The sequence below is a fragment of the Mus pahari genome, chromosome 5 (genome assembly GCF_900095145.1).
Source record: "Mus pahari chromosome 5, PAHARI_EIJ_v1.1, whole genome shotgun sequence".
NCBI classification, from domain to species: Eukaryota; Metazoa; Chordata; class Mammalia; order Rodentia; family Muridae; genus Mus; species Mus pahari.
The window spans coordinates 123765316-123789068 of record NC_034594.1 but is presented as its reverse complement, the minus strand read 5'-3'; the positions used below and the strand labels follow the sequence as shown (position 1 = coordinate 123789068).

At 39.5% G+C, this 23753-nt stretch overlaps 1 protein-coding gene across 1 annotated transcript in view; it reads left to right on the top strand.

Annotated features, from left to right (window-relative positions):
- Positions 1 to 23753, top strand: part of Hmcn1 (hemicentin 1) — a 418463-nt gene that overhangs the window by 292845 nt on the left and 101865 nt on the right. Inside the window, exons 44-55 of the mRNA XM_021197369.1 lie at positions 191 to 352; positions 2577 to 2858; positions 5605 to 5772; positions 8300 to 8413; positions 9345 to 9431; positions 11554 to 11745; positions 12894 to 13067; positions 13449 to 13562; positions 14652 to 14797; positions 17903 to 18053; positions 20361 to 20555; positions 21984 to 22097. Coding sequence (XP_021053028.1) covers positions 191 to 352; positions 2577 to 2858; positions 5605 to 5772; positions 8300 to 8413; positions 9345 to 9431; positions 11554 to 11745; positions 12894 to 13067; positions 13449 to 13562; positions 14652 to 14797; positions 17903 to 18053; positions 20361 to 20555; positions 21984 to 22097 — 1899 coding nt within the window. The remainder of the gene's footprint in view (positions 1 to 190; positions 353 to 2576; positions 2859 to 5604; positions 5773 to 8299; positions 8414 to 9344; positions 9432 to 11553; positions 11746 to 12893; positions 13068 to 13448; positions 13563 to 14651; positions 14798 to 17902; positions 18054 to 20360; positions 20556 to 21983; positions 22098 to 23753) is intronic.

Here is a 23753-nt window from a genome sequence, read left to right as displayed (position 1 = left end):
TGGCAGGTTTACAACGTATGTTAGGCTTAAAGTTTGTAGTTGAGTAGATTTTCATTAGCAAATATTTATCCCAGAGTTGTCTGCCTTTTAGGTATTTAAACTAGTAATTAAATAAATAAGTTTCTATCTGGGCGTGTATATAACAGCTGCACATTTTTGCCTCAATTCTTCCATTTGGGTTTTCTTGCAGGTGCTCTGGTGTTGGCTGACTCTGCAGGACGTGTTCACATTTTATCTGGTGGCAGACGGCTACAAATTTCAATTGCTGAGAAAGCAGATGCAGGACTCTACACATGTGTGGCATCCAATGTGGCTGGAGTTGCAAAGAAAGAGTATAACCTGCAAGTGTATAGTAAGTTACTGACCTCCTCAACCTCTGGGTGCAGATTTCTTCTAAAGATTTTTATCTTCCCTCTCTATTTCTCTTTAGAGCTGTAAGAACCATTCATAGTAATACAGCTATACCTCACATGTGGTATAAATCATGCTGACATAACCAGAGAACAGTTACTTCTTTGGGGCCATTATTTATCCATCAATCCAGCCGTTCATCCCAATCACCCCACCAGTAACAGACACGTTGAGGTGGTCGAAGTATGCTGGGTGGGAGGAATATGTAGAAAGTGTCGAGAGGGGACTATAATTCATAGTATTTGTTGCTGATGCTAATGTTTTTGTTTCATTGTTGTTATTGCTTTGTTTGTTTTGATAAGTTCTCATGTAGCCCAGTCTTGTCTCAAACTTGGTATAAACTTTAGTGACCTTTAGCTTTTTATCCTCCTGGCTCCATCTTCCAAATGCTGGGACTGCTGGCATGTGCTAGCCCACATGGATGCTAGGCAAGTACTACCCTCCCCCCCCCCCAACCAAGTTACAGCCTCGGATTTAGATTATATTTAAAATATAGAAAATATTTTATTTAAAAATAATAAGTTGACTATAACCTGTGTGACATTTTAGAGTGCTTGAAACCATGCATTATGTCACTTAATCTTTATGTGCTTCTCTACATAAGGGAGAACTGTGGCTTTTAGCTTGTACATATGGGAATTCAAACAGACACATTGTCATGGGTGATCAAGGTCATGTGGCTTATGTGTAGGAGAACTGTCCCTAGAACACAGGTTCACTGACACAAGCCATTTTTTTTTCCACAAACATGTGAGTAGAAGTTGGCCAAGTTCTACTTTCTAGTTCTTAGACTCCTTATTGATTAGGTAAGGTCAGCTCCATAGAAACAGAACAGACTATCAATGGCATAAACTTTGTTTATGATTTATTATCAGCAAGTGTTTGGTTTGTATACCTGTTTTATGTGCCTACGTATCCAGAGTCACATAGAACTTTATTGGGTGCAAAGGAATCTTGCGTGAAATATTCAAAATGAACTGGCAGGTTCCCACACTTGTGCTGCCATCTCTGCCCAGGTTGCCTGGCTGGCCATGCACTGGCGGGCAATAGCCTACTTGTTTTACCTAATGGAGACTCTCACTCAGTGCTCCAGATTCTCTCCACCCAGCTCGCTAAGTTCCCACTGACGTGTCACTACCACGCCAACCCTGTGCTTCAAATCTCCCACAGCCTTTGTGGTAGGCCTCAGGCAAACCCACTCTTTGCACACACACACACACCCTTCTCTCTTGAACCCGGACAAGCTGCTGCTTGAAGGAATACACAACACAAACTTAGTTCAGAAACAATGGTAACTCACGCTGGGCGCAACAACTAAAATCCTAATCTTGTAACCCTTGTTAAATCTAAATCCTCTGGTGGCAAATCCTGATGGATCCGCCATTGAAACTGGGAGACACTTGTAGCTACATCTTGTCCTCACCCTATCCTTGTCAAAAAGGACCCTCTCTCTTCTCCTTCTCCTCCTCCTCTCTTCCCCCATCCAACCCGGAAGTCCCGCCTACTCACCCACTGATTGGCTCCTTTATTCATTAGGAGATTGGCTCACAAGAAGTCACCTGAGTATGACTCACTCCTTAATGCAACCCCTCCCAGGAGAGTGGAATTAGCATCAACTTGGAAATATCATCAGGCCCGTGCACAATAAAGGAATCCCTAATGAAATAAGTTAAGAAGTCTGAAGTTACCACATCCATTGTAGTACTAGGAACACTTCTGTGAATCAGAGTTATAAATGATAAATTGAGTTATTGTAATTTTTTTTTAATACAATGTTCTTTTCCCTCTGGGTCAATAGCTTTTTTTTTCTTTCTTTTTTGTATCAACCCATTTAGAAATGGTAAAGAATTCTACCTCGAAATACGCTCATAATTTATTACATAATCATGCAGTCTGTTGTGTTGATTCATTTTTAGTAGTTAATATATTGGCATTGCACTGCGTTTAACTTGGGACTGAGTATGTAGCTCATCTGGTACTGTCTCTCTAGCATACATAGGTCCTGGTGTTCATCCCCCTACCCTACTGTATAACGGGGGTGAGGTGGCACATTCCCATTGTCACAGTTCTTTAGAGGTGAAAACAAGAGGATCATTAGTTCAAAGTGAAAAGTCCTATTAAAATTGAAGCAAACATTTTCTTACTCTCTCTTTTTTCCCCCAAAGTCCGACCATCGATAACCAACAGTGGCGGCCACCACCCTGAGATTACTGTTGTCCGTGGGAAAAGTATTTCTTTGGAATGTGAGGTGCAGGGTATTCCTCAGCCAACAGTGACCTGGATGAAAGATGGCCGCCCCTTGACCAAGGGGAAAGGAGTGGAAATCCTGGATGAAGGCCGCATCCTTCAGCTGAAGAATGTTCATGTGTCTGACACGGGCCGTTATGCGTGTGTTGCTGTGAATGTAGCAGGAATGACTGACAAGAAATACGACTTAAGTGTTCATGGTGAGTAGAAAGAGAAGCAACCAGATCATTCACAGGATGAGGCAATCCAGTATCCTGGGAGCATAAACCTCTGAGCTGAAAGTCTTACGTTCATTTCCTAATGGTTTTGAAGTTCTTTGAGAACTTCATGAATATATACAGTGAAATATGATCATTTAAACATCCCATCCTCCATTTCCCCTCCAAATCTACCCATATTTCCTCCAGTACCTTTCATTCCAATTTATTATTTAAACATCATCATCAATAGCAGCAGCAGCAGCGGCAGCAGCAGCATCTTTATTCTTTTTCTTCTTCCTTCTCCTTCTTCTTCTTTTTAAATGTTCTTTTAATTACACTTTATTTTTTTACTTGTTCACTTTACATCCCACTCCCTGCCCTCCTTCCAGTCACCCCTCCCATATCCACTCCCCCATCCCTACTCCACCTCCCCACTTGCAGATGTCCCCTCTGGGTTTCCCCCAACCCTGGCACTTCAAGTCTCTGCGAGGCTAGGCACTTCCTCTCTCACTCAGGCCAGACTAGGCAGCCCAGCTAGAAGAAGATATCCCACATGCAGCCAACAGCTTTTGGGACAGCCCCTGCTCCAGTTGTTGGGGTTCCACGGGCAGAACAAGCTGCACATCTGCTACATATCTGCTGGATGATCTAGGTATATGCTCTTTGGTTGGTGCTTCAGACTCAGAGCCAGGTTAGTTGACTCTGTTGGACTTTCTGTGGAGTTCCTATCCCCTTCAGAGCCTGCAGTCTTTCCTCCTATTCTTCTGTAAGAGTCCCTAAGCTCTAGTCCCACCCACAAGGGGCCTTTCCCTTGATCACTACTGGAGAAAATGCCTTACAGCTGGATCTCATGTAGGCATTTCCTCAACTAAAGCTCCTTTCTCTGTGATAACTCCAGCTGTGTCAAGTTGACACAAAACTAGCCATTACAGAGTGTAAGAAGACAGTGTTCCATTCCATTTCTACGTATTTATGACTTCCCTAGTCACATCATTTATCTTTCGATGTCTGACTTCATGTTACCGGCTGAGATGAACACATATTCGGTGTTCTTTTGAGAATGTATAGAATAAAGTAGACAAAAATCAAGACAAGCAATCACTATCACAGGCTGACCTGGAACGCACTGTGTAAACACACCAGGCTGACGTCAATCAACCTGCCTCTGCCTCACTAGTGCTGGGGTTAAACATATGCACTACAAGTACCACATCTGGCTGAATTTTTTAATATACAATTTTCAAATTCAAATCTTAAATAAAGACTATTTAACATTCATTGGATCAGTCCCATGAGTATGAGGTATATGTATTAAAGTCAGATTTAAGATTCTAATGAGTAAATGACAAATTTGGTTCAGGAAGAGGCTAAATATATACATATTGAAAGTCAACTATTTGCATGCATGCATTTTGATGTATACATTTAAAATCTATAGAAGCAATGTGGAATCTTAATAGAAACAAATCTTATAGCTTGAATCCCATAAATAAATGTATAAAGCTAGGTCTACTGGTGCATATTTATAATCCCAGAACTTTTGAGGCTGTGTTTGGAGGATTATGAGTTCAAATCCAGCCTGCCTCCATAGAGAGTTCCAGAGAAGCATTATTTACAAAACCAAATTGCCTCATAACACAGCAGAAGGAGATGAATGAAGCTTAGTGGTAATCTCTCATGTTTGTGACCAACATGTATGCCAAAGATGAAGGGAACATAAAAAGAGAGAAAATTAATATTATATCTTTTGTTAAATTGTTTTAATTTTTAAGATTATAACTATTTTTCATTAATTTATTTATTTGATTCACTTTACATCACTGCCCCCTCCCTCCTCTCCTCCCAGTCCCACCCTGACAAATCCCTACCCCCATTACTCCCTCCTCTTCTCAGAGAAGGGAAAGCCCCACATGGGTACCAACCTACCCTAGGACATCTAGGCTCAACAGGACTAAGCTCATCCTCTCCCACTGAAGCCAGACAAGGGAGACCAGATAGGGGAAGGGAATCCAAAGGCAGGCAACAGAGTCAGAGACGCAGGTGCACATCTGCTACAAAAGTGTAAGGGGTCTAGGTCCAGTCAGTCCATGCATGTTCTTTGGTTGATGATTTAGTCTCTGTGAGCCCCCATGGGCCCACAAAGCATACTGTCAGGGATTGGCTCTCACACATGGGATGGGTCTCAAGTTGGGCCAGTCATTGGTTGGCCATTCCTTCAATCTCTGCTCCATCTTTATCCTTGCACATCTTGTAGGCAGGACAAATTTTGGGTCAAAGCTTTTGAGTGTGGATTGATGCCCCCACCCACCCTCCATTTGAAGTACTATCAACTTCAGGCTCCATGCCCCCCCCCAAGTCTCAGAGGGCCCCCCCATAGACTCCCAGGAGCCTCTCCACTCCCAGATCTCCAGTTCATCCCAGAGATGCCCCAACCCACTGATTTCCATTCAGAATCCTGTCTCTAAGAAGCTTGTGAATCTAAATTATAAATCTGTCAGAAAATATGACAAACTCAGAAACTAGTTTACCATTCCTGAAATATCAGTTCCCAATGGATTAAAATTAGGAATCAGTGACATACATTTTTATCTTCAGAGTTAGCATTGTTATGGTTCCTTATTTTGATTACTATTAACCAGAAAATGGATGGTTCCTGATAGAAACAAGCTGTTGAGGTTGTCAAACAAGTGTTGTCTACTTATAATCCACCTTACTTATTCCCAGTCACTTTGGCTTTGTCTTACAGCCCCTCCAAGCATCATCGGGAACCACGGAGTCCCTGAGAATGTCAGTGTGGTGGAAAAGAGTTCTGTATCCCTGACCTGCGAAGCCTCCGGCATCCCCCTGCCTTCCATAACTTGGCTGAAGGATGGCTGGCCTGTCAACCTCGGCAGTTCTGTGAGGATTCTCTCAGGTAGTCTCAATGGATAGCCTGATCATCTGGTGGCCTTCCTGTAAATGCCGTTCCTCTTCTGTTCTTCATTTTTATGTTTAAGTTGTTTCAGTTTCCTTCTGACCTAAGTACTTATTATGACACCTACTCATCATATTACACAACATATTTAAAATATAGAAAGCTACGTAAAAAGGAGTCAGCATCACCTTATTAGCAATGTATAGCATCCCCCTTGTACTGTCAGCTGATGCATGACTAGTCTGAATGGTACTTAAATTTTTAGGAAGAGAGTTTCCTACATGCTGCGACCTTATGCCTAGTCCAGCTTCTGATAATTTTGTAGGGAAACCTATCTTGTCCCACATGGGTCAGTGGAAGCCTGGAGAGAGGGATTTTGAGGCATGTCACAGGAATCTACAATTGGCCTATTTTAATAATGGGTATCACATAGACTAAAAAGGCATTCATTCTTTAGCTTTTGACAAAGTTATTCAACTTGGTTAACCTTGACAGCATCTGTGTTCTATGGATTTTATTAAACTGAAGTGAGTTTATATCATGCTAAGCTATTAGCACTGCGCTTGCTAAAGTGTCTGATACTCATCCAGAATCCTGGGAAACTGCCTGCATCCTTCCTGTGTCCTATGAGCTTTTCATTTCATAGGACTCTATCTCTATGGCCCTATAAAGAGGAGAGTAGCAGCACAGCTTTTATTACAGTCTGGCTACCGAAATCCTGAGCATGTTGTCTTCTTGCCTCAAAATTATCTTCATTTCTTAACAAAAATAGTTTCAGTTCTGTAAAGTTTGAATTTATTAAATGTGATAACATCAAAGATCTCAGAAATAAAAACAGCATGGCGGAGTGCGGGGGGGCTGGCTCCCTCCACATTTACAGGAGTGGTGTTTGCTTCTACTTGGATTTGTTTTGATTGACCAGCAGCTGGAGATCCCTGAGCAAAGCACATGAAAAGTATTTCACCTTGTGACTGCCAAAGGACCCGTTCAGCTCTACAATCTGGATGTGTTTAGTGTGATGGGTAAATGAGAAGCAGATGAGTGGGCTATGACCTGCACGCTGCGGCTCTGCTGCAGACTTCTGGTGCGTTAAGACAAAGCCTCCTGAGGCTGGTGACCACCCTATTGTTATCATAGAATTGCCTGTCAAGAACAGATAACTGCCATAAAATCTGGTAGTGACGAGAAATGCCTTCACATAAGTATAAATTGCTAGCATAACTCATTTCAGGTTTTCAAGAGGTTACGTGAGAGGATCAGGGAGCAAAGAGAAAAGAAAGATGATTGTGGACCCAGTAATGACTTATAAAAGTTGTGTCACTTTAACACCCTTCAACTGGAAACATATTGCAAACTCACTAATCTGACCTGGCAGTGAGTGATTAAATCCTTTGAATCCTTTCAGAATTCACAGAAGTGGGTTTTTTTTTTAAAAAAAAACAAAAACAAAAACAAAAACAAACAAAAAAATCAGTTTATGTTTACCTCTGTTCTGTTGGGGAAAACAAAATTCAGTTCAGGAAATCTGCCTTGATTTCTTTTCTAGTACAATATTGCTAAAGTGCCTTTCTGGTAAATTGAGAACAGGGAAGCTGCTGGTTAGACAAGTCCGATGTCAGCTTGTCTAGAACTGAAAGTAGAGGGTAACTCTTCAACAAGATCCAGGTGAATATTTAAGGGAGAATTTTATGTGTGTCCATTAGCATTTTTAATACAAATTCAAGGTGCTAAGCAAGAATATGCCTGCCCAAAAATTTATTGATAAATCTGAGTAGTGGCTTTTTCCCCATGAGATTTTTCATTCCGTGTTCTCGGCTTCCACTGTGTCTCTATACCTTTTCAAAAGGCTTTGCTTTGTCTGATTTGCTGACTCCTCCATCTTTGTCCTTAAACAACATTTCCTGCCAAATTCCATCTTTTATCACGTCTCCGTCTATGTGCATGTCCTCTTCAAGCAAAACAGAAAATCAAAATATGGAAAGAAGCTAAGGAAGGCACGGTAGCGCCCGTGCCTGGGGTGACCCCTCAAACCCTGCCATTAATGATTGGGAGATTTCCAAGAAGCTGACCTGACAGCCGCTAGGCGGTCCATCTTCATGGTTTACCCTCCTGCTTGAGAGGATGTTACCCCTGTACAGTACCCCTATTGCTGACACTCGCATTTTATCTCACAGCTACATTTCGCCATCTTTTCCGGAGCATCCGGTCAACGCCCACTTGTGGAAGCGCCAATCGGATCGCGACCCTGTTTTATGCATGCAGCTTCCTCCTTCACCTTCAGCAAACACTAAATTCCTTAGCAAAACTTCCAAGGGCACACAAAACCCGGCCAAACTTTATCTGACTTCATCTGCCCTTTCCCACACCCATTTCGCTGTAGATAGTACTATCATCCCTGCTTTATAACTCAGTCACTTCACACTTAACAACAGCAGAACCTCCCCTTCACGGCAAAACTCCATTTCTTACTTGATATCACCTGGAACTGTATTTATCTTTAAGTCATCTGGTGCTTTGCTTTTTCTAGGAGGCAGGATGCTGCGGTTGATGCAGACCAGACCAGAAGATGCTGGCCAGTATACTTGTATTGTAAGGAATGCAGCTGGTGAAGACAGGAAAATGTTTGGACTTTCAGTATTAGGTACTTGCGCACTTTGCAGTATCTAAGGGGAAATACAATTGGCCACAATACACTCTGGACACAGGGTAAAAATGTATTCACAGCTGGAATTTATACCTATGTGGTCTTTGGCCTTCAAACTATGATTCTTGGCAAGGTTTCAGCATTACAATTATTTGGAGGAAATGAGCCCACTTCACCTGCCAAACTGCCTTGTGACAGTTCAAAACTGCTCAGAAATGTTCTAAGACCCTATGTATCTTGCTTAAAGTGAGAGACCTTATTTACTTTTTTGTGAACACATTCCATCTTAGTTTAATTTATGTTGCTGCGATAAAGTAACTTAAAGTAAGTTGGGGGAGAAAGAATGTATTTTAAGCCACCATATGAGGTTACAACCCATCACTGTGGGGAAGTCAAGGTAGCAGAAAGTTGAAATTATTTACATGCACAGCCAAGAGCAGAAAGAGACTCAATGCCTCTTTGCACAGACTCTTAGACAGAGAGATTCTCTCTTACAGAGATTTTCACCTTCTTACAGAGTCCGGGAATCAAACCCAGGGACTAGAGCCATCCAGAAAGAGTGGGTCTCCCACTTCAATTACCATAATCAATACAATCCTCACAGCCATGTCCACAGGCCAGCCGAATCCACAGTCCTTCATTTCAACTCATTTCCGAGGGATTAGAGATAGTGTCGAATTAACAATTAAATATAACATCACACATTTTATTCATATTTATTATTTAAATTACAACTTATTGCATCAAAATGGGATTCAGAACAACTTTAGAGTACAAGCGAAAACTAAAGTTGGTAAAACAAAACAAAACAAAAACCCAGTGCTTTGACCTTGTATGGATGAAATTTGCTTGGCGTTTAGGCCCTGGCCCTTGCTGATGGAGCTGTAACTTACTTGTGCCATGTCCTTTCCTTTCCTGTTTGTCTTAGTCCCTCCTCACATTGTGGGTGAGAGCACATTGGAAGATGTAAAAATTAAAGAGAAGCAGAGTGTTACCTTGACTTGTGAAGTGAGAGGTAAGGAGTCTGTTCTTGCACTTCTGGGACTTGCCGCCTGTGGTGACCATTATTGTTTCCAGCATGTGTGCATGTGGGATATGTCTTAATCACCATGGGTAAGTGTAGGCACTATAAGAGGCATTCGAAACCGGATCCTGGAGTAGTGTACCTGGGTGAAAGGCAATAGGAAACCTTGCAGATGTAATGAAGATCTTCTTAAAAGGAGGAAAGGAGGGAGAGATGTGAGGAAGGAAGCATTCATTCTTTCTTATCGCGTCCTGCTTTTCTTACTAGGTTCCCACTTACATACAGCTTCTTTTTCTTGCCCACCATTTTAATTTTCTCTCTCCCTCCTTGTGTTTCCGCCAGCCTTCTCTTTCCCTGTTTTTGTACGTTGTACATTAAAGAAGTAGATACACATTTTATTTAATGCTGAGGGATGAGCAAGAACAAACCTTTTACCTCAGTTAACAGGTTTGCATGTTGCAATGAGAGTAGACACTAGGGAAAGGGGAAGATTCAAATGCCAGTATTACTCGCTTTAGCCACGCAGATGATCTGTTGCATGAAATCAAAATGGAAAGATTTGCTGAAGGGGTTTGCAGCCCATAGGAGGAACAACAATATCAACCAACCAGACACTCACTCTCCCCAAGAGCTCCCAGGGACTAAACCACCAGCCAAAGAGTACACATGGAGGGATCATGGCTCCAGCCACATATGTAGCCGCATATGAAGCCTTGTTTGAAATCAATGTGAGGAGAGGCCCTTGGCCCTGGGAAGGCTTGATGCCCCAGTGTAGGGGAATGCCAGGGCAGGGAGGCAGGAGTGGGTGGGTGGGTGGGGGAACACCCTCATAGAAGCAGGGGGAGGAAGGGTGGGATGGGGGTTTCTGGAGCGTAAACCAGGAAAGGGGATAACATTTGAAAGGTAAATAAATAAAATATCCAATAAAAAAATGAAAAGATTTGTGTAAAAGAGCAAGGAGGGATATGTGGAGGTTTTGGAGGAAGGAAGGGAAGAGGGAAATAATGTAATTGTATTATAATCCCCATAATATAACATAAATCAATATCTCCATATAACATAAATCATAAAACAATACTTTAAAGTATTTTAAAGATATCTTAAAAAAGCATTTCAATGCCCCATTTTATTGTAGATAGATGGTATTACAGTTATGGATGAAAAATGAGAATAGTTAAGAACATTTTATGGAAAAATAGAGATTCAAGAAAGATTTGATAAGTTTCTTTTTATATACCTTCTGTGAATGATGAATTGAAATGAGGAAATGCTTTTTTAAAGCAGCTATGTGAGACTGCTTCCTGGAAGCAATGGGGTAATTAGCAAGTGTCATGGAGAAACAGTTGTGTCACATGGAAAGAAAGAGGAGTCTAGTTTTTCCCTCCTTCCTGCCTCTCTCCCTCTTTCCCTCCCTGTCTTTGCCTAAACATAATAGCATTCTCTGTTTAAGCTCTCTGGTTTTGATCATCCATTCTATCTGTCTGTGCTAATATGACTTGCTTTTGTAGTTTTTAAATAACAAATGGCATCTGACTAATTTTAACTACTATTTAACACACATCTCCAGTTACAACTATCTAAAGTGTTTTCTGTTGGCTACAAATATTGAATAATTATTTTAATTATACTGCTAAACTCTTAGTAAAAATCCCAGTATACCAAAAATGTTCATTAAAATAAATGCCTTGCTTTTCTACTGTTCCCTCTTAAAAGAATAAAAAAGGTTTTAATATGAATAGAAAATATTTTATAATATTTTTGATGATATGTGCTCCAGTCTTTTAAAATAACATACTGTGAAAATAGTTAATTACAGTTAATTATAAATTGCCTTACATGTTTAATCACAGAGACCAGTGTCAGACTCATTTCCTGATAAAAGCTAATGTAGATTTGAAATGGTTTCTATTCTGTGTCTTATTCATCATAGTGTAATCACTATACGTTTAAAAAGACTCATGTATGGCACTATTTCAGAAAGAATAGCCACTTCATTGCTGTAAAGGTGGGATACAGAAATAACAACAATTATGTGAAAATACCTTCTTCGGATGTTTCCATTTATAGATGTGTAATACTGGGATGCCTCAAAAATGTGGCTTTTTCTTAACAGGGAATCCTGTGCCACAGATCACATGGCACAAAGATGGACAGCTTCTCCAAGAAGATGAAGCCCACCACATGACGTCTGGTGGCCGTTTTCTTCAGATCACCAATGCTCAAATGTCACACACAGGACGATACACATGTCTGGCCTCTAATATAGCTGGTGACAAAAGCAAAAGCTTTAGTCTCAATGTGTTTGGTAGGTGTGAGCTTCAGTTCACATTGTGAATGATCAATGTTTCTCTCTGTGTCTCTCTGTGTGTCTCTGTCTCTGTCTCTCTGTGTCTGTGTTTCGGTCTATGTATCTCTTTCTCTCTCTCTGTCTCTGTCTCTCTCTCTCTCTCTCTCTCTCTCTATTGTGTGGAGGATATCAGCACTGTAGGCTATTTTTACTTTGTTCTTTCATTGCTATGGAGTAAACTATGTTCTGGGCATAGTGTTTTGTGCAAGGAATAACAATGATACAGACAGACATTTAACTATGCCATGGTGAAGGGGGAAGTTGTGCAGGTAGATGGGATGTCTCAGCCTGAGACCCTGTGCCTTTCCCCTGGAGCCTCCCTGATTTTATTGGAGTTTGAGCTTCTTTCTATCATTGTGGCCTGACTGTGATTAAACATTTGAATGTATTGATCCATCAGTGTTGGTCTCACAGCATCAAAGTTATGTTTCTGTCTCAAGCATATCACTGAAATCGATTCTAAGTTTTTCAGGTTTAACATGTTCCCTACCTAAATTCATTACATTTGATTATCAATATTTAAAAATCTACACTAAATTTGACAACAGTATTCACTGTATGTGAATATTCAAATAACTTGAGATTGTTCAATTATTTTCATACCTACTCAGATATAGTTTGGGGTGCACATAAATACTCTCACACATACAAAAATTTATATTCCCACACAGAACAGGCACCTCAAACAGAGGTTGTAGTCTAAATGGGCTTCATGTATTTTTGCATATATGGAAATAAAAGGTCAGCCAGAATACCAGTTGATGTATAGGTCATCAAGTGAATAGCATCAAGTAGCAACATATATAAATAGTACATCATGTACAAGACAAAAGATTTCTATAGGCAAATCCAATATAGTTTAATACAGAAAGATACATACGTATGTTTCTGTTACATTACCACAGTTATGTCATTATCTCTTTTGTGTGCATTACCCTCCTCCTTTAGCTTATGGTGTTTCTCATTGATTTTGTATAGAATAATGACAATTAATTGTTTTGTAACTCAGAAACTGGGATTACCTAGATAAGCACAATGGTCGTCAGGAACCCAGGCCGCAAAGGTTTCCTAAGTCTGTTTCTTTAATAAAACTTGTAACCTTTCAGTATCTCCTACAATTGCTGGTGTAGACAGCGATGGCAGCCCTGAAGACGTCATTGTCATCCTTAACAGCCCCACTTCCTTAGTCTGTGAAGCCTATTCCTACCCCCCTGCTACCATCACCTGGTTCAAGGATGGCACACCTTTAGAATCCAACCGAAACATTCGCATTCTTCCAGGTGAGTAACTGACCTCAACCCAGGTGGATTTGTGTCATCTACTGCTGTAGAAAAGCACTGGTTACTTTTCATAAAGGTGCCTGGGTTTTTGTTCTGTGACAGTCTATTTCTATCTTACTACCTATGATGCATATGTGTGTGTGTATGTGTGTGTGTGTGTGTGTGTGTGTGTGTGTGTATTAAATTTTAAAATACCTAAACATTACTTTTTGAAAGACACAAAACAAATATTGTGGCTTATTTTGCATCAAATATCTACTACTAAGTTGTATTCATAAGAAGCAATATTTACGATAAGAACTAAAGTCCTAGTACTCTGTGTGTTCCCCCATGTCCACTGTGATGTCAAAGACTCTTCTTCACTGTTCCTTGATGTTTTAGGAGGCCGTACTCTACAGATCCTAAACGCGCAGGAAGACAATGCTGGACGGTACTCATGTGTGGCCACTAATGAGGCCGGGGAGAAGATAAAGCACTATGAAGTGAAGGTCTACAGTAAGTTCCGAACGAACACGTTGTCTCACCTCTTCCTGAAGGCATCTAGCTTTTCCATCCCATTTTTCATTATTTTTCCTAATTGTTTTTTTATTGATCACCGAAGACTCTTACTTATCTAGCTTGTCTCATCAAGGATGGAAGTTACATTAAGTAGCATGCCCCTGGCCTCAGTTGCTTCAAAACAGGAAGAGCAGGGCTAGTAATATGTTTGATATGAGTTAAGAAGCCCAGAGCCCATGTGAATGTCAATGGTCATGGAGGCCTACATGCAGGTCCAGTGCCTGAATGGCAGACAGGAAATGCCCAGAAAAAGCTGGCTAGCTATGCTAATCATGACAGTAAGCTCAGCAAGAGACCATACCTCAATCTATAGGGTAGGAGATAATTGAAGGAAACACCTGACTGCAAATGCATACATGTGCACATGTTCCTACACATGCACATGCACACTCACACACACCATCGCACATATATATATATATATATATATGCATATATATATATATATATATATNNATATATATATATGCCAAAAACCGTTTGTGAAGAGACCACTGAATCTATTCATTATCTACCTGTTGGAGAGTTGTTTGCATGCAGGCACCTAACCCAGAGCTCAAGATGAGATCAATGGTAGTGTCGAATTATGACAATGTAATCAACCTATAAGTAAAAGGCAAAACTCATACTGTCCTTATTGGGGGCTGCATTGTAAGGCCTTTCTTCCTATGTCATTGATGTTACTTTATAAACAAAGAATATATTTCTGATTGTCATTTTTATTTTGACTTGGTACCTTATAGTCAATACAATGTATTTTATGGGTCACAGACTATGTGGGTCTGGAACAGATAAAAATGTGAAGGGCATTGGTCTCTCCAGCAGTTTTATAATGATGACGAGATATGGATATTTTTATTCATATTATGTGTCTGAAGACTCCTGTTTCCTGGGATGCTAACAGGTCATTCATGGAAGTTCCTCATCTCCTTGGCACCTTATTAACTGCTGCTTCCTGTGATCTCTATGGTAGACTGTGTATTTAGAAGAACCAGTGCTTAACTCTTCCGTGTTCATCTTGTGCAGTTCCACCCATAATCAAGAAAGGGGACCTTTTGGGGCCAGGTCTTTCCCCTAAGGAAGTGAAGATCAGAGTGAATAGCAGCCTGACATTGGAGTGTGAAGCTTATGCAATTCCTTCTGCCTCCCTCCGCTGGTACAAGGACGGACAGGCCAGTCACTACTATATTTTGTTTGTTGTTTATTTCTTAAAGATGAAAAAACCAATTTAAAAAGAAACACAGATTTATTCCACCCACTGTGATATTAAAAGCAGTCACTCCACGCTCCTCAAATATGAAACTGCTTTAAAATTTAATAAAATGAAAAAGAAAAACATGTTTAGTAACTTTGGTATTGTTCCACCACTGGGAGGTAAGCAAGATTGGTTTTGTGCACATTAGCACTTGACTGTGAAAATCTGGCTACCATCCCAATGGAGAATTAGAGGAGTAGTATTCCACTCAGATAACTAAATTTAATAGAGAAGAAAGCTATTCATGCTCCTAAAATGAGGACTACATTTATGCAGAACTTTCCTTAAATGCCATTAACTCTTTCACAAAAGGTAACATTTTTGATATCCTAAAATATGAGAAAATTAAAAGAGGCAAAGGCACACTATAATTCCCCTGGGGCAGTGAGAAATACTTAATAAAAAAAATCAGTTGGAGAGTGAAGGAACAGACATGACATGGGAAGGGTTGGAGGGGAGAACGGGAAAGGGAGAAGTGATAAAATTATATTTGAATTAAAAGTGTTTTCAAAAAAATCATCTCTTGTATTAAAATATGTGATCCTTCTGTTTACCATATAACTTTAGACCACACATCCTTTTCCTCACGCAATTCCCAGTCTCCCTCACAAGTGTGAAGGACACATGTGCGGGTGTGCGGGGCAAAGAGAGGATGGAGTTGCTGTTAACACTACTAAACACAGATGGGAACCAGACAAGCTCTCTTTACCCAGGCTTACACACAATCAACCAAATGGTCAGTTAACCTCCAGTTGTACCAGTTTAGGTCATAGTACAACTTTAGAGGCAAGGAAGATGTGGCTTCGTGGTTTTCTTCTAGATCCCAGATGGACTCTGTGATATCAGCAGGGGGTGGTATCTTTTCATATAGAATAAGCACGTATCATCTGGAAGCCACTACAAAAGGAAGAGGCAGAACTCCCACCATGCTCTACTCCTGTTGGCTTTGCAGAGCACAGGCACACAGTTTGATGTATTATCAACTCCATAGATCCTTGCTTGCAAACACATGCATTCCTGTCCTTTGAAATTATATCATTAATTTGGTTTTAATTTTCTATAAAGACTTTTCATCCTTTATGTTACCACAAATAGGGAGATCCACAAGTGTAAAAAACAGAGAAATAGAAGAATTTAAATAGAAACTAGACTGCTTTCAAAATTCATTAATAATTATGAAATTCAGTCTCTAAAATAGGTAAAATTATGCTGACTGTCACTTCTAATTTTTTGAAGGCCTGGGATTGGTTTCCTAAAATAACAAACAGGAAGCAATATTATCAACAAATACCTTTTCTATATCATTTTTAAGTTATTTCTTTTTTAAAATGCCAAAATTTAATAAATTTCTTTTTAGAAAAACCACCAAAAGCTATTGACAATATCATGTATAGTAACTCTTAATACATTCCATACATTTCATTCATCCATGCCCTGAAATATTTATTTTGATACAGAAAATTTAAACTATGGTACGCTCATTTGTGATATAATATTAATGTTATTAATAATGATTTGTTGAATCCCAAATTATTTCAATCTCACCTGTTCACAAAGCACTATTTTATGTACAACAAATATACATGAGAAAGAAACAGGCCAAAAATCTCTGCCCACTTAAATTTTTAGAGCCAAAACAAAAAACAGAACAAGCAAACAAACAAACAAAACACCCCCAAAAAAGGCAGGTGGGGTAGAAAAGTTAGTGAGAGAGCACACATATAGCTCAGCTCACATTTGCCTATAACTCCAGAACCATCATAGCATCATCTTTTGGCCTCTTCTAGCCTCTACACACTCCGGAACTCCTGTACACACACACATACAAATACACACACACACGCACACACACATACACACACACACACACTACGGAGAGAGAGGGGAGAGGAGAGAAGGAGGGAGGGTGGGAGGGAGGGAGGGAGGGAGGGAGGGAGAGAGAAGACACACATAGTGTGTTTCTGCTTTTGGGAGTAGAGGAACAAGGGCTGCAGTGTCTCAAAAGACAAAACTGGGAAAGCTACTTCAAAATGAAGACAAGGTACCCTGTGTCAAATACCACCAACAGAAAGCTAAGGCAGGATGGAGTGGTATATGTAGCTACATACATGTCATGGATGACCTTAACTGTCTTTCTTATCAAGCAGAGACCACAAAGATTTGATTAGATTCAAGGAACGTTAAGATAAAATTAAACACCTTACACATAGAAAACATTTTTGAGTGGTTGACTGTAAATGTCCTCAGAAATTGTGCAGGTAGTCTGTAGCAGGAACCAACTCCTTAAGGCTAAAGCTGTCTAATAAGATGAAATAAATAGATGCTGGTGGAGGTAAAAGAGGAAATCAAGAAGCTGAGAGAACATGTCTTTGATTGACAGTAGGCACTGAACCCACTAAGAGTTATGAAGGACAAATTATTAGAAGGAATGCCAGTGAGTCAGGAATAGAATCTTTAAATGCAGGAAGACCTATAATGCCTACTTCAAGATATCATAACATATCCCGAGCTTAAAGCAGTTTTATATATGAAGTAAGGATGTTTCTTAATGAATAATAATAATTTCAGATAAAATCATATTGTGATAACGTTCTCAACTTTTAATAAAGTTTTCTTTATTACAGTTTCTACAAAACTATCAACAAGGCACACTTTTTGTTTTTTGTTTTTGTTTTGTTTTGTTTTGTTTTTTTAAGACAAACTTTTTAAATACCTGATAAGATTATCTGGAGACACTTTTGCTCTCATAGATAAATGGATTTGATGCTAAGAACATTTTTTCTATAAAGAATATATAAATGAATCTCCCACAATTACCTGGCTGATGTGAACTGTATCAGCTATAATTTTCAAGAGATAAAAATTACTCAGAAAACAATTTGATCGAATTAAAATAATTACTGCTATCTTGATTATTTTTAATCTACCTCCATTAATTAAAGAATCATAGTATTGATCATTTGCAGGGTGTCTTAGCTTTATTAACGTGTTCAATGCTGACATTGTTATAATTGAATCACAGCCCCTTAAATCAGATGATCATGTTACCATCGCTGCAAGTGGACATACTCTTCAAATAAAGGAAGCTCAAATCTCAGACACTGGACGATACACCTGTGTGGCATCTAACCTTGCAGGCGAAGATGAGTTGGATTTTGATGTGAATATACAAGGTACTCTTATGTTTATTCAGAACTCTGTGAATACGGAGTTTTCATACTCTGTGAATGTAATGGAAAAGAGATTTGACTTGGTTTATTTTAGAATCATTTTCTTCTCATAATAATATAAGGTCATTATGAATTTGTTTTCTGAGTTGGTTTAGGATTGAGAAGTTACTAGATGCTGCGCTCTATTTTAGTGGCTTGTGGGCTTTAATTATGGCTAGACAATAATTTATTTATTTTTTAACAAGATATTTTCTATTTTTGGATTTGAATTTCTCTTTTATTTGTTTATTTATTTTTATTAGATATTTTCTTTATTTGCATTTCAAATGTTAGCCCCTTTCCTGGTTTCCCCTCCCAAAAATCCTTATCCCCTCCCCCTTCCCGGGCTGACCAACCCACCCACTCCTGCTTCCTGGCCCTGGCATTCCCCTACAATGGGACATCAAACCTTCACAAGACCAAGGACCTCTCCTCCAATTGATGTCTAACAAGTCCTTCCTCTGCTACATGTGCAGCGGTAGCCATGGGTCCCTCCATGTGTACTCTTTGGTTGGTGGTTTAGTCCCTGGGAGCTCTGGAGGTACTGGCTAGTTCATATTGTTGCTCCTCCTATGGGGCTGCAAACCCCTTCAGCTCCTTCAGTTCTTTCTCTAGATCCTCCATTGGGGACGCTATGCTCAGTCCAATGGTTGGCTGCAAGTATCCATCTCTATATTTATCAGGCACTGGCAGAGCCTCTCAGGAGACAGCTATATCAGGCTCCTGTCAGCAAGCACTTGGCATCCACAATAGTGTCTGGGTTTGGTGATTGTATATGGGATGGATCCCCAGGTGGGGCAGTCTCTGGAAGGCCTTTCCTTCAGTCTCTACTCCACACTTTGTCTCTGTATCTTCTACCATGGGTATTTTGTTCCCCCTTCTAAGAAGGACTGAATTATCCACACTTTGGGCTTCCTTCTTCTTGAGCTTCATTTGGTCTGTGAATTGTATCTTAGGTATTCCAAGGAAATTATAGGAGAGAATAATCCACTCATACATTTTTAGAACTTTTTTTAAAGATTTAATTATTTACTATATATAAGTACACTGTAGCTGTTTTCAGACACTCCAGAAGAGGGCATCAGATCTCATTATGGATTGTTGTGAGCCACCATGTAGGTTCTGGGAACTGAACCTTGGTCCTCTACAAGAACAGTGCTCTTAACCTGTGAGCCATCTCTAACCCTTATCGTTCTTCTTTTATGCATTTCCTCCTGGTACTTTAAGTGACAACTTCAATTACAATAGGCAATAACAACTTCTCTTACATCAACATTGCACTAACATTATTGTATAGAAGACAATAAAGGCATTAATAATGGATTCAGAGAAGACTGATCTGAATGGGTATACCTATAAACTTTGTTTCTTGGATGCGTACTCAAAATATTTAGTGTTCATTATTTTCCTTTAAAATTAATGCCCCTTGGGATAGCTAGGAATAGTACCTGAGACAAGGCATCTAAGCTATTCCTGAAGTCTTTAAGAACTAATGCCTACTATGGTTGGCACTGTTTTTCTGGGTGTTACCACTCGCCAGTGCTAGGCACCTTATGCATGCTAAAGAAATTCTCTCTCTCTGAGCCTTATCCCAGCCCTCAACATGACTTTTAAGACATTGCCTATTTCATCAACACCATACTCAAATATATTAATTTAACCAAACTCCTAGAGTCCATGTTGTCTCCATGTTTTCATTATTATTCATAGATAACACTTTACTTAACATCTGGGTACACAAAATTATCATCAATCTTTGATTTTTCCTATGTGTCTAAACCTTGAAACTTCAGGCAGGTCACACACTTTTGAAATGTCTTTAATGTGTTGCTAGTTTACTGCTGATAAAGCTCACATCCACTGTCAGGAAAGAGTGAGAATATCCTATTTTTAATAGTTTAGTCCTGATTGTTCATCTTATTGAATGTCCTTCATAGGACAAATCATTGATACTATTATCAAATGAACCCAGACATTCTTTTGTGTGTGCCTCTAAAGTAGCTTTTCCTGCAGCAATCACATTTCTCACCACATCTTTCCTCCAATGTGGGCCCCAATGCTGGTCAGTCAGCAGAGCCTTTTTACACAAACAGCAAAGACGAATGCAGACTCAGCACCGTAGACTTTTTTTCCTCTACCTGCCTCTGACTGATGGCTGCTCTTTGCCTGCTGCTTACCAAATCCACAAATTGTTTGTTGAGACTCAGTTGAAATCTTGTATGGGTCAGTTCTGACAGCACGCGGAACTGAGGCCATGCTTTCCCTCCGCAGTTCCTCCAAGTTTTCAGAAACTCTGGGAAATAGGAAACATGTTAGATACCGGCAGGAGCGGTGAAGCCAAAGACGTGATCATCAACAATCCCATTTCTCTGCACTGTGAGACAAACGCTGCTCCTCCACCAACTCTTACATGGTACAAAGATGGCCGCCCTCTGACCTCCAGTGACCGAGTATTGATTTTGCCAGGTAAACCCTGCCACATAAAAGCACAACTCTCTGCCAAGTGTGTTTCTTCTCCTTAGGCCAGTTCCCTGTAATTTAACTCAAGTCTGGGTTGCCGAATGACACGTCTTCCATATGTGGATGAGCATACCTTGAGAATTTGACAAAGAACCTTTTAGCTCACTTTCTAAATCCATTCCATTGTTTAATCAACTTATGTGAGTTCTTTTTCTGTATTGATGCCCTTAGTCAGTTTGGTTTCTATGCATCATTAATTTAAATTCAACTGTATGTTTGCAAATAGTTATTATTTGATCTATCAATTAATTTGATTACATTTCATGAGCAATTATAAAGACTTAGTTTTAAATATTTTAATTATTACATGGTTTTTGATGGAAAAGATGGTTAAAGTTTGTAGAATAATATTTTCAAGGCTTCAGTGTAATTATCACAAGTATTCAAACATCAGGGTTTGTTAAAACTCATAAATTGTACCTTTAGAGCCAATGCAGTGCATCATATATGCAAAGTTAACTCAAGTCAACATAAATAATATCTTTATAAAGTAAAAAATAAAAATGAGAGAAATAGACATGATGGCTCTATGTACTATATGACATCAATTGATCAAGGCCTAGGGAAAAAGTGGGCTATAAAAAGTTTACTGTGACAATAATCTAAAAGAGGATGTGGAATTAAGTAATTTTTTCATTAACTCAAAATTTCCTTGTTTTGGTTGTTATACTATAGTTTTAGGAGGGATTATATTTATTTCTATGACATTTAGATCTGTGAGTATATGGTTTTGAGAAGCCACCATGCCTTCAACTTACTGAAATAGCTTACAAAAATATCCTATCCATACAATAGCAGGAGACAAATAAAATGATATGCAACAAAAATAATTGGTGAACATAGGTGCAAATTTTAATGTGACTGTAATGTCCTTTCTTTAAATTTTATTATCAACATTGAAATGTTTACAAGTACATAAGAGCTTCTTTTTTCTGGTATTGCACATGAACTCTTGAATACCACCTAAAATCTAAAGTACACTTTAGTCTTTAGAGCCCTGGTTATGTGTGTTTAAATGAGGTTTTATAGGACACATTGAAAATATCAATGACAAAAGTTCAAAACCAGCAAGAGCAAAGCTTCACCATACAGTAACATTCTACCTGGAGCATAGGGGCTTAGAGCAGCCTTCTCCCCTCTAGAAAGACTGACACCAGCGATTTCTTTCTCAAAAATTCTGACTTATAGTACAGTATCAGGTCACTTGTTAGCAATGTAATATTGGCTCTGAAGATGGATATTGTCCATGATAAAACTAGAATGATTAAAGAAAGTGGGAAAATCGACAAAAACATAAATAAATGTTTGTCATTAGATCTAGAGCTCTGTTTATGATCTGTGTTCACCCTAACATACGAGGATATATATTTCCAGGCGGACGGGTGCTGCAGATTCCCCGGGCTAAGGTAGAAGATGCCGGGAGATACACATGTGTGGCTGTGAATGAAGCTGGAGAAGACTCCCTTCAGTATGACGTCCATGTGCTCTGTAAGTTTGCTCTCTTTTGTTGATTAAGCATTTTTCAATCTGAAATACTTTCCAATGACTAATGTTTACAGGATGTCACCCAAACACTTTAGAAGCTATAAAGGTAATAGATAATGATACTTCTAAATACTACTGCCTTGTGTGCAAACTGAGACTGCATTAATCAGGATTTCTAAGGTCTCAAATAACAAGATTGGAGGGAGGAAGAAAGGAAGGCTAGAGGTAGGGAAGGAGGAAGAGAGAGGGAGGAAGGGAGAGAGAATGTAGATTATTGATTCACGAATTTGGTAAAGTCGTAGAGTAGAATAATCCGCAACCAGTCATTTCTGACTTCCTTGGCTCAAAAGAGGTGAAAGCTATCCAGATTTTATCCTTCTATTTCTCTTGACTTTTTTTCATTATTATTGTTAACGTGTCTGTCAGGCAGGTGGTTTCCTTGGGCAGCAGGGTTGACTTTAGCAGCTCTAGATTCACTTGTTCCCGGTTTCATATTGAATGAAAGTTTTCTTGTCTAATATTTGTAAGTGAAGTCCTAGAATTGACTGTTCTTCATATGAATCCCCTATGCATCTTTGAGTCTACCACAGACACATTCTAGTGATAAAGCATTCTAGTGAAGAGACCACATTCTTATGCCTGCTCTTGAAGCAGAATCATTCCCATCTGATACTTGGACATCAAGTGGAAGACGTATTATGACCCTTAAAACAAATAGTTATTAGAAACAGGAGTTTATGTATTGGAGGAGGCTAAGCTAGGGAATGGCCATGAGGATATATAGGAACCAGTCTATTCTGGTTTGCTTTCTATTGTGATTTTAAAAAAAAAAAATGGCCAAAAACCACCTAAGGAGGAAAGGGTTTATTCCACTTACCTATCCCAATGCACAGGCTATTAACTGAAGCTAAGGCAGAAGCTCAAGGCAGGAACCAGGAGACAGGAACTGAATCAGGAGCCTTCCTTTCAAGATTTCAGTTTACTGGATTGTTCCTTATGGCTTGGTCAACCTTGCTTTTTTACACAACCCAGGACCGTCTGCATAGGGATGCCACCTCTCACAGTAAGCTGAGTGTTCCCACATCAAGAACATGTCCCCATAGTCTTGCCTACATTCCAGTCTGATGAGAATCCCCCTTCCTAGCTATGCCTCAGTTATATATAAATATGTAAAACCAATGGTGCCAGGTGATTAAGAAAATTATAACAAGGTCAATAAAAGTAGAGTTCCTGGAAAAGCAAGATTGAAGGGAAAGATGGCAATGGTGGTTCTGCTATGATAAATCTAACATGATCCCAGAATGGTCATGTAAAATGCTGACTGGGCACTTAGAATCAAGGAACCATCCCAAAGGACAAAGGACTAAACCCACACTGTACATCCAACAGCTGCCCCCAGACAAGTGATATTAAAAGACAAGATTTCCAAAGAAAACCATAGGGAACCACTGGTAGATAAAAGAAAGAAAATAGAATAAGAGACAGTCAAGGAATGAGGGAACCCAGTAAATGATTATGCCTGTATTCCAGTTAATAGAAAAATTGCCAACTAATGTGTTTTCAGTGCTGAGCATGAAAATGGGTTTCAGAAAATAAAAAGCGTTTGGCTTTGAGACTTTAAGTCTGTGGGTGTAGGTTGTATGATTCACTTCGAAACCA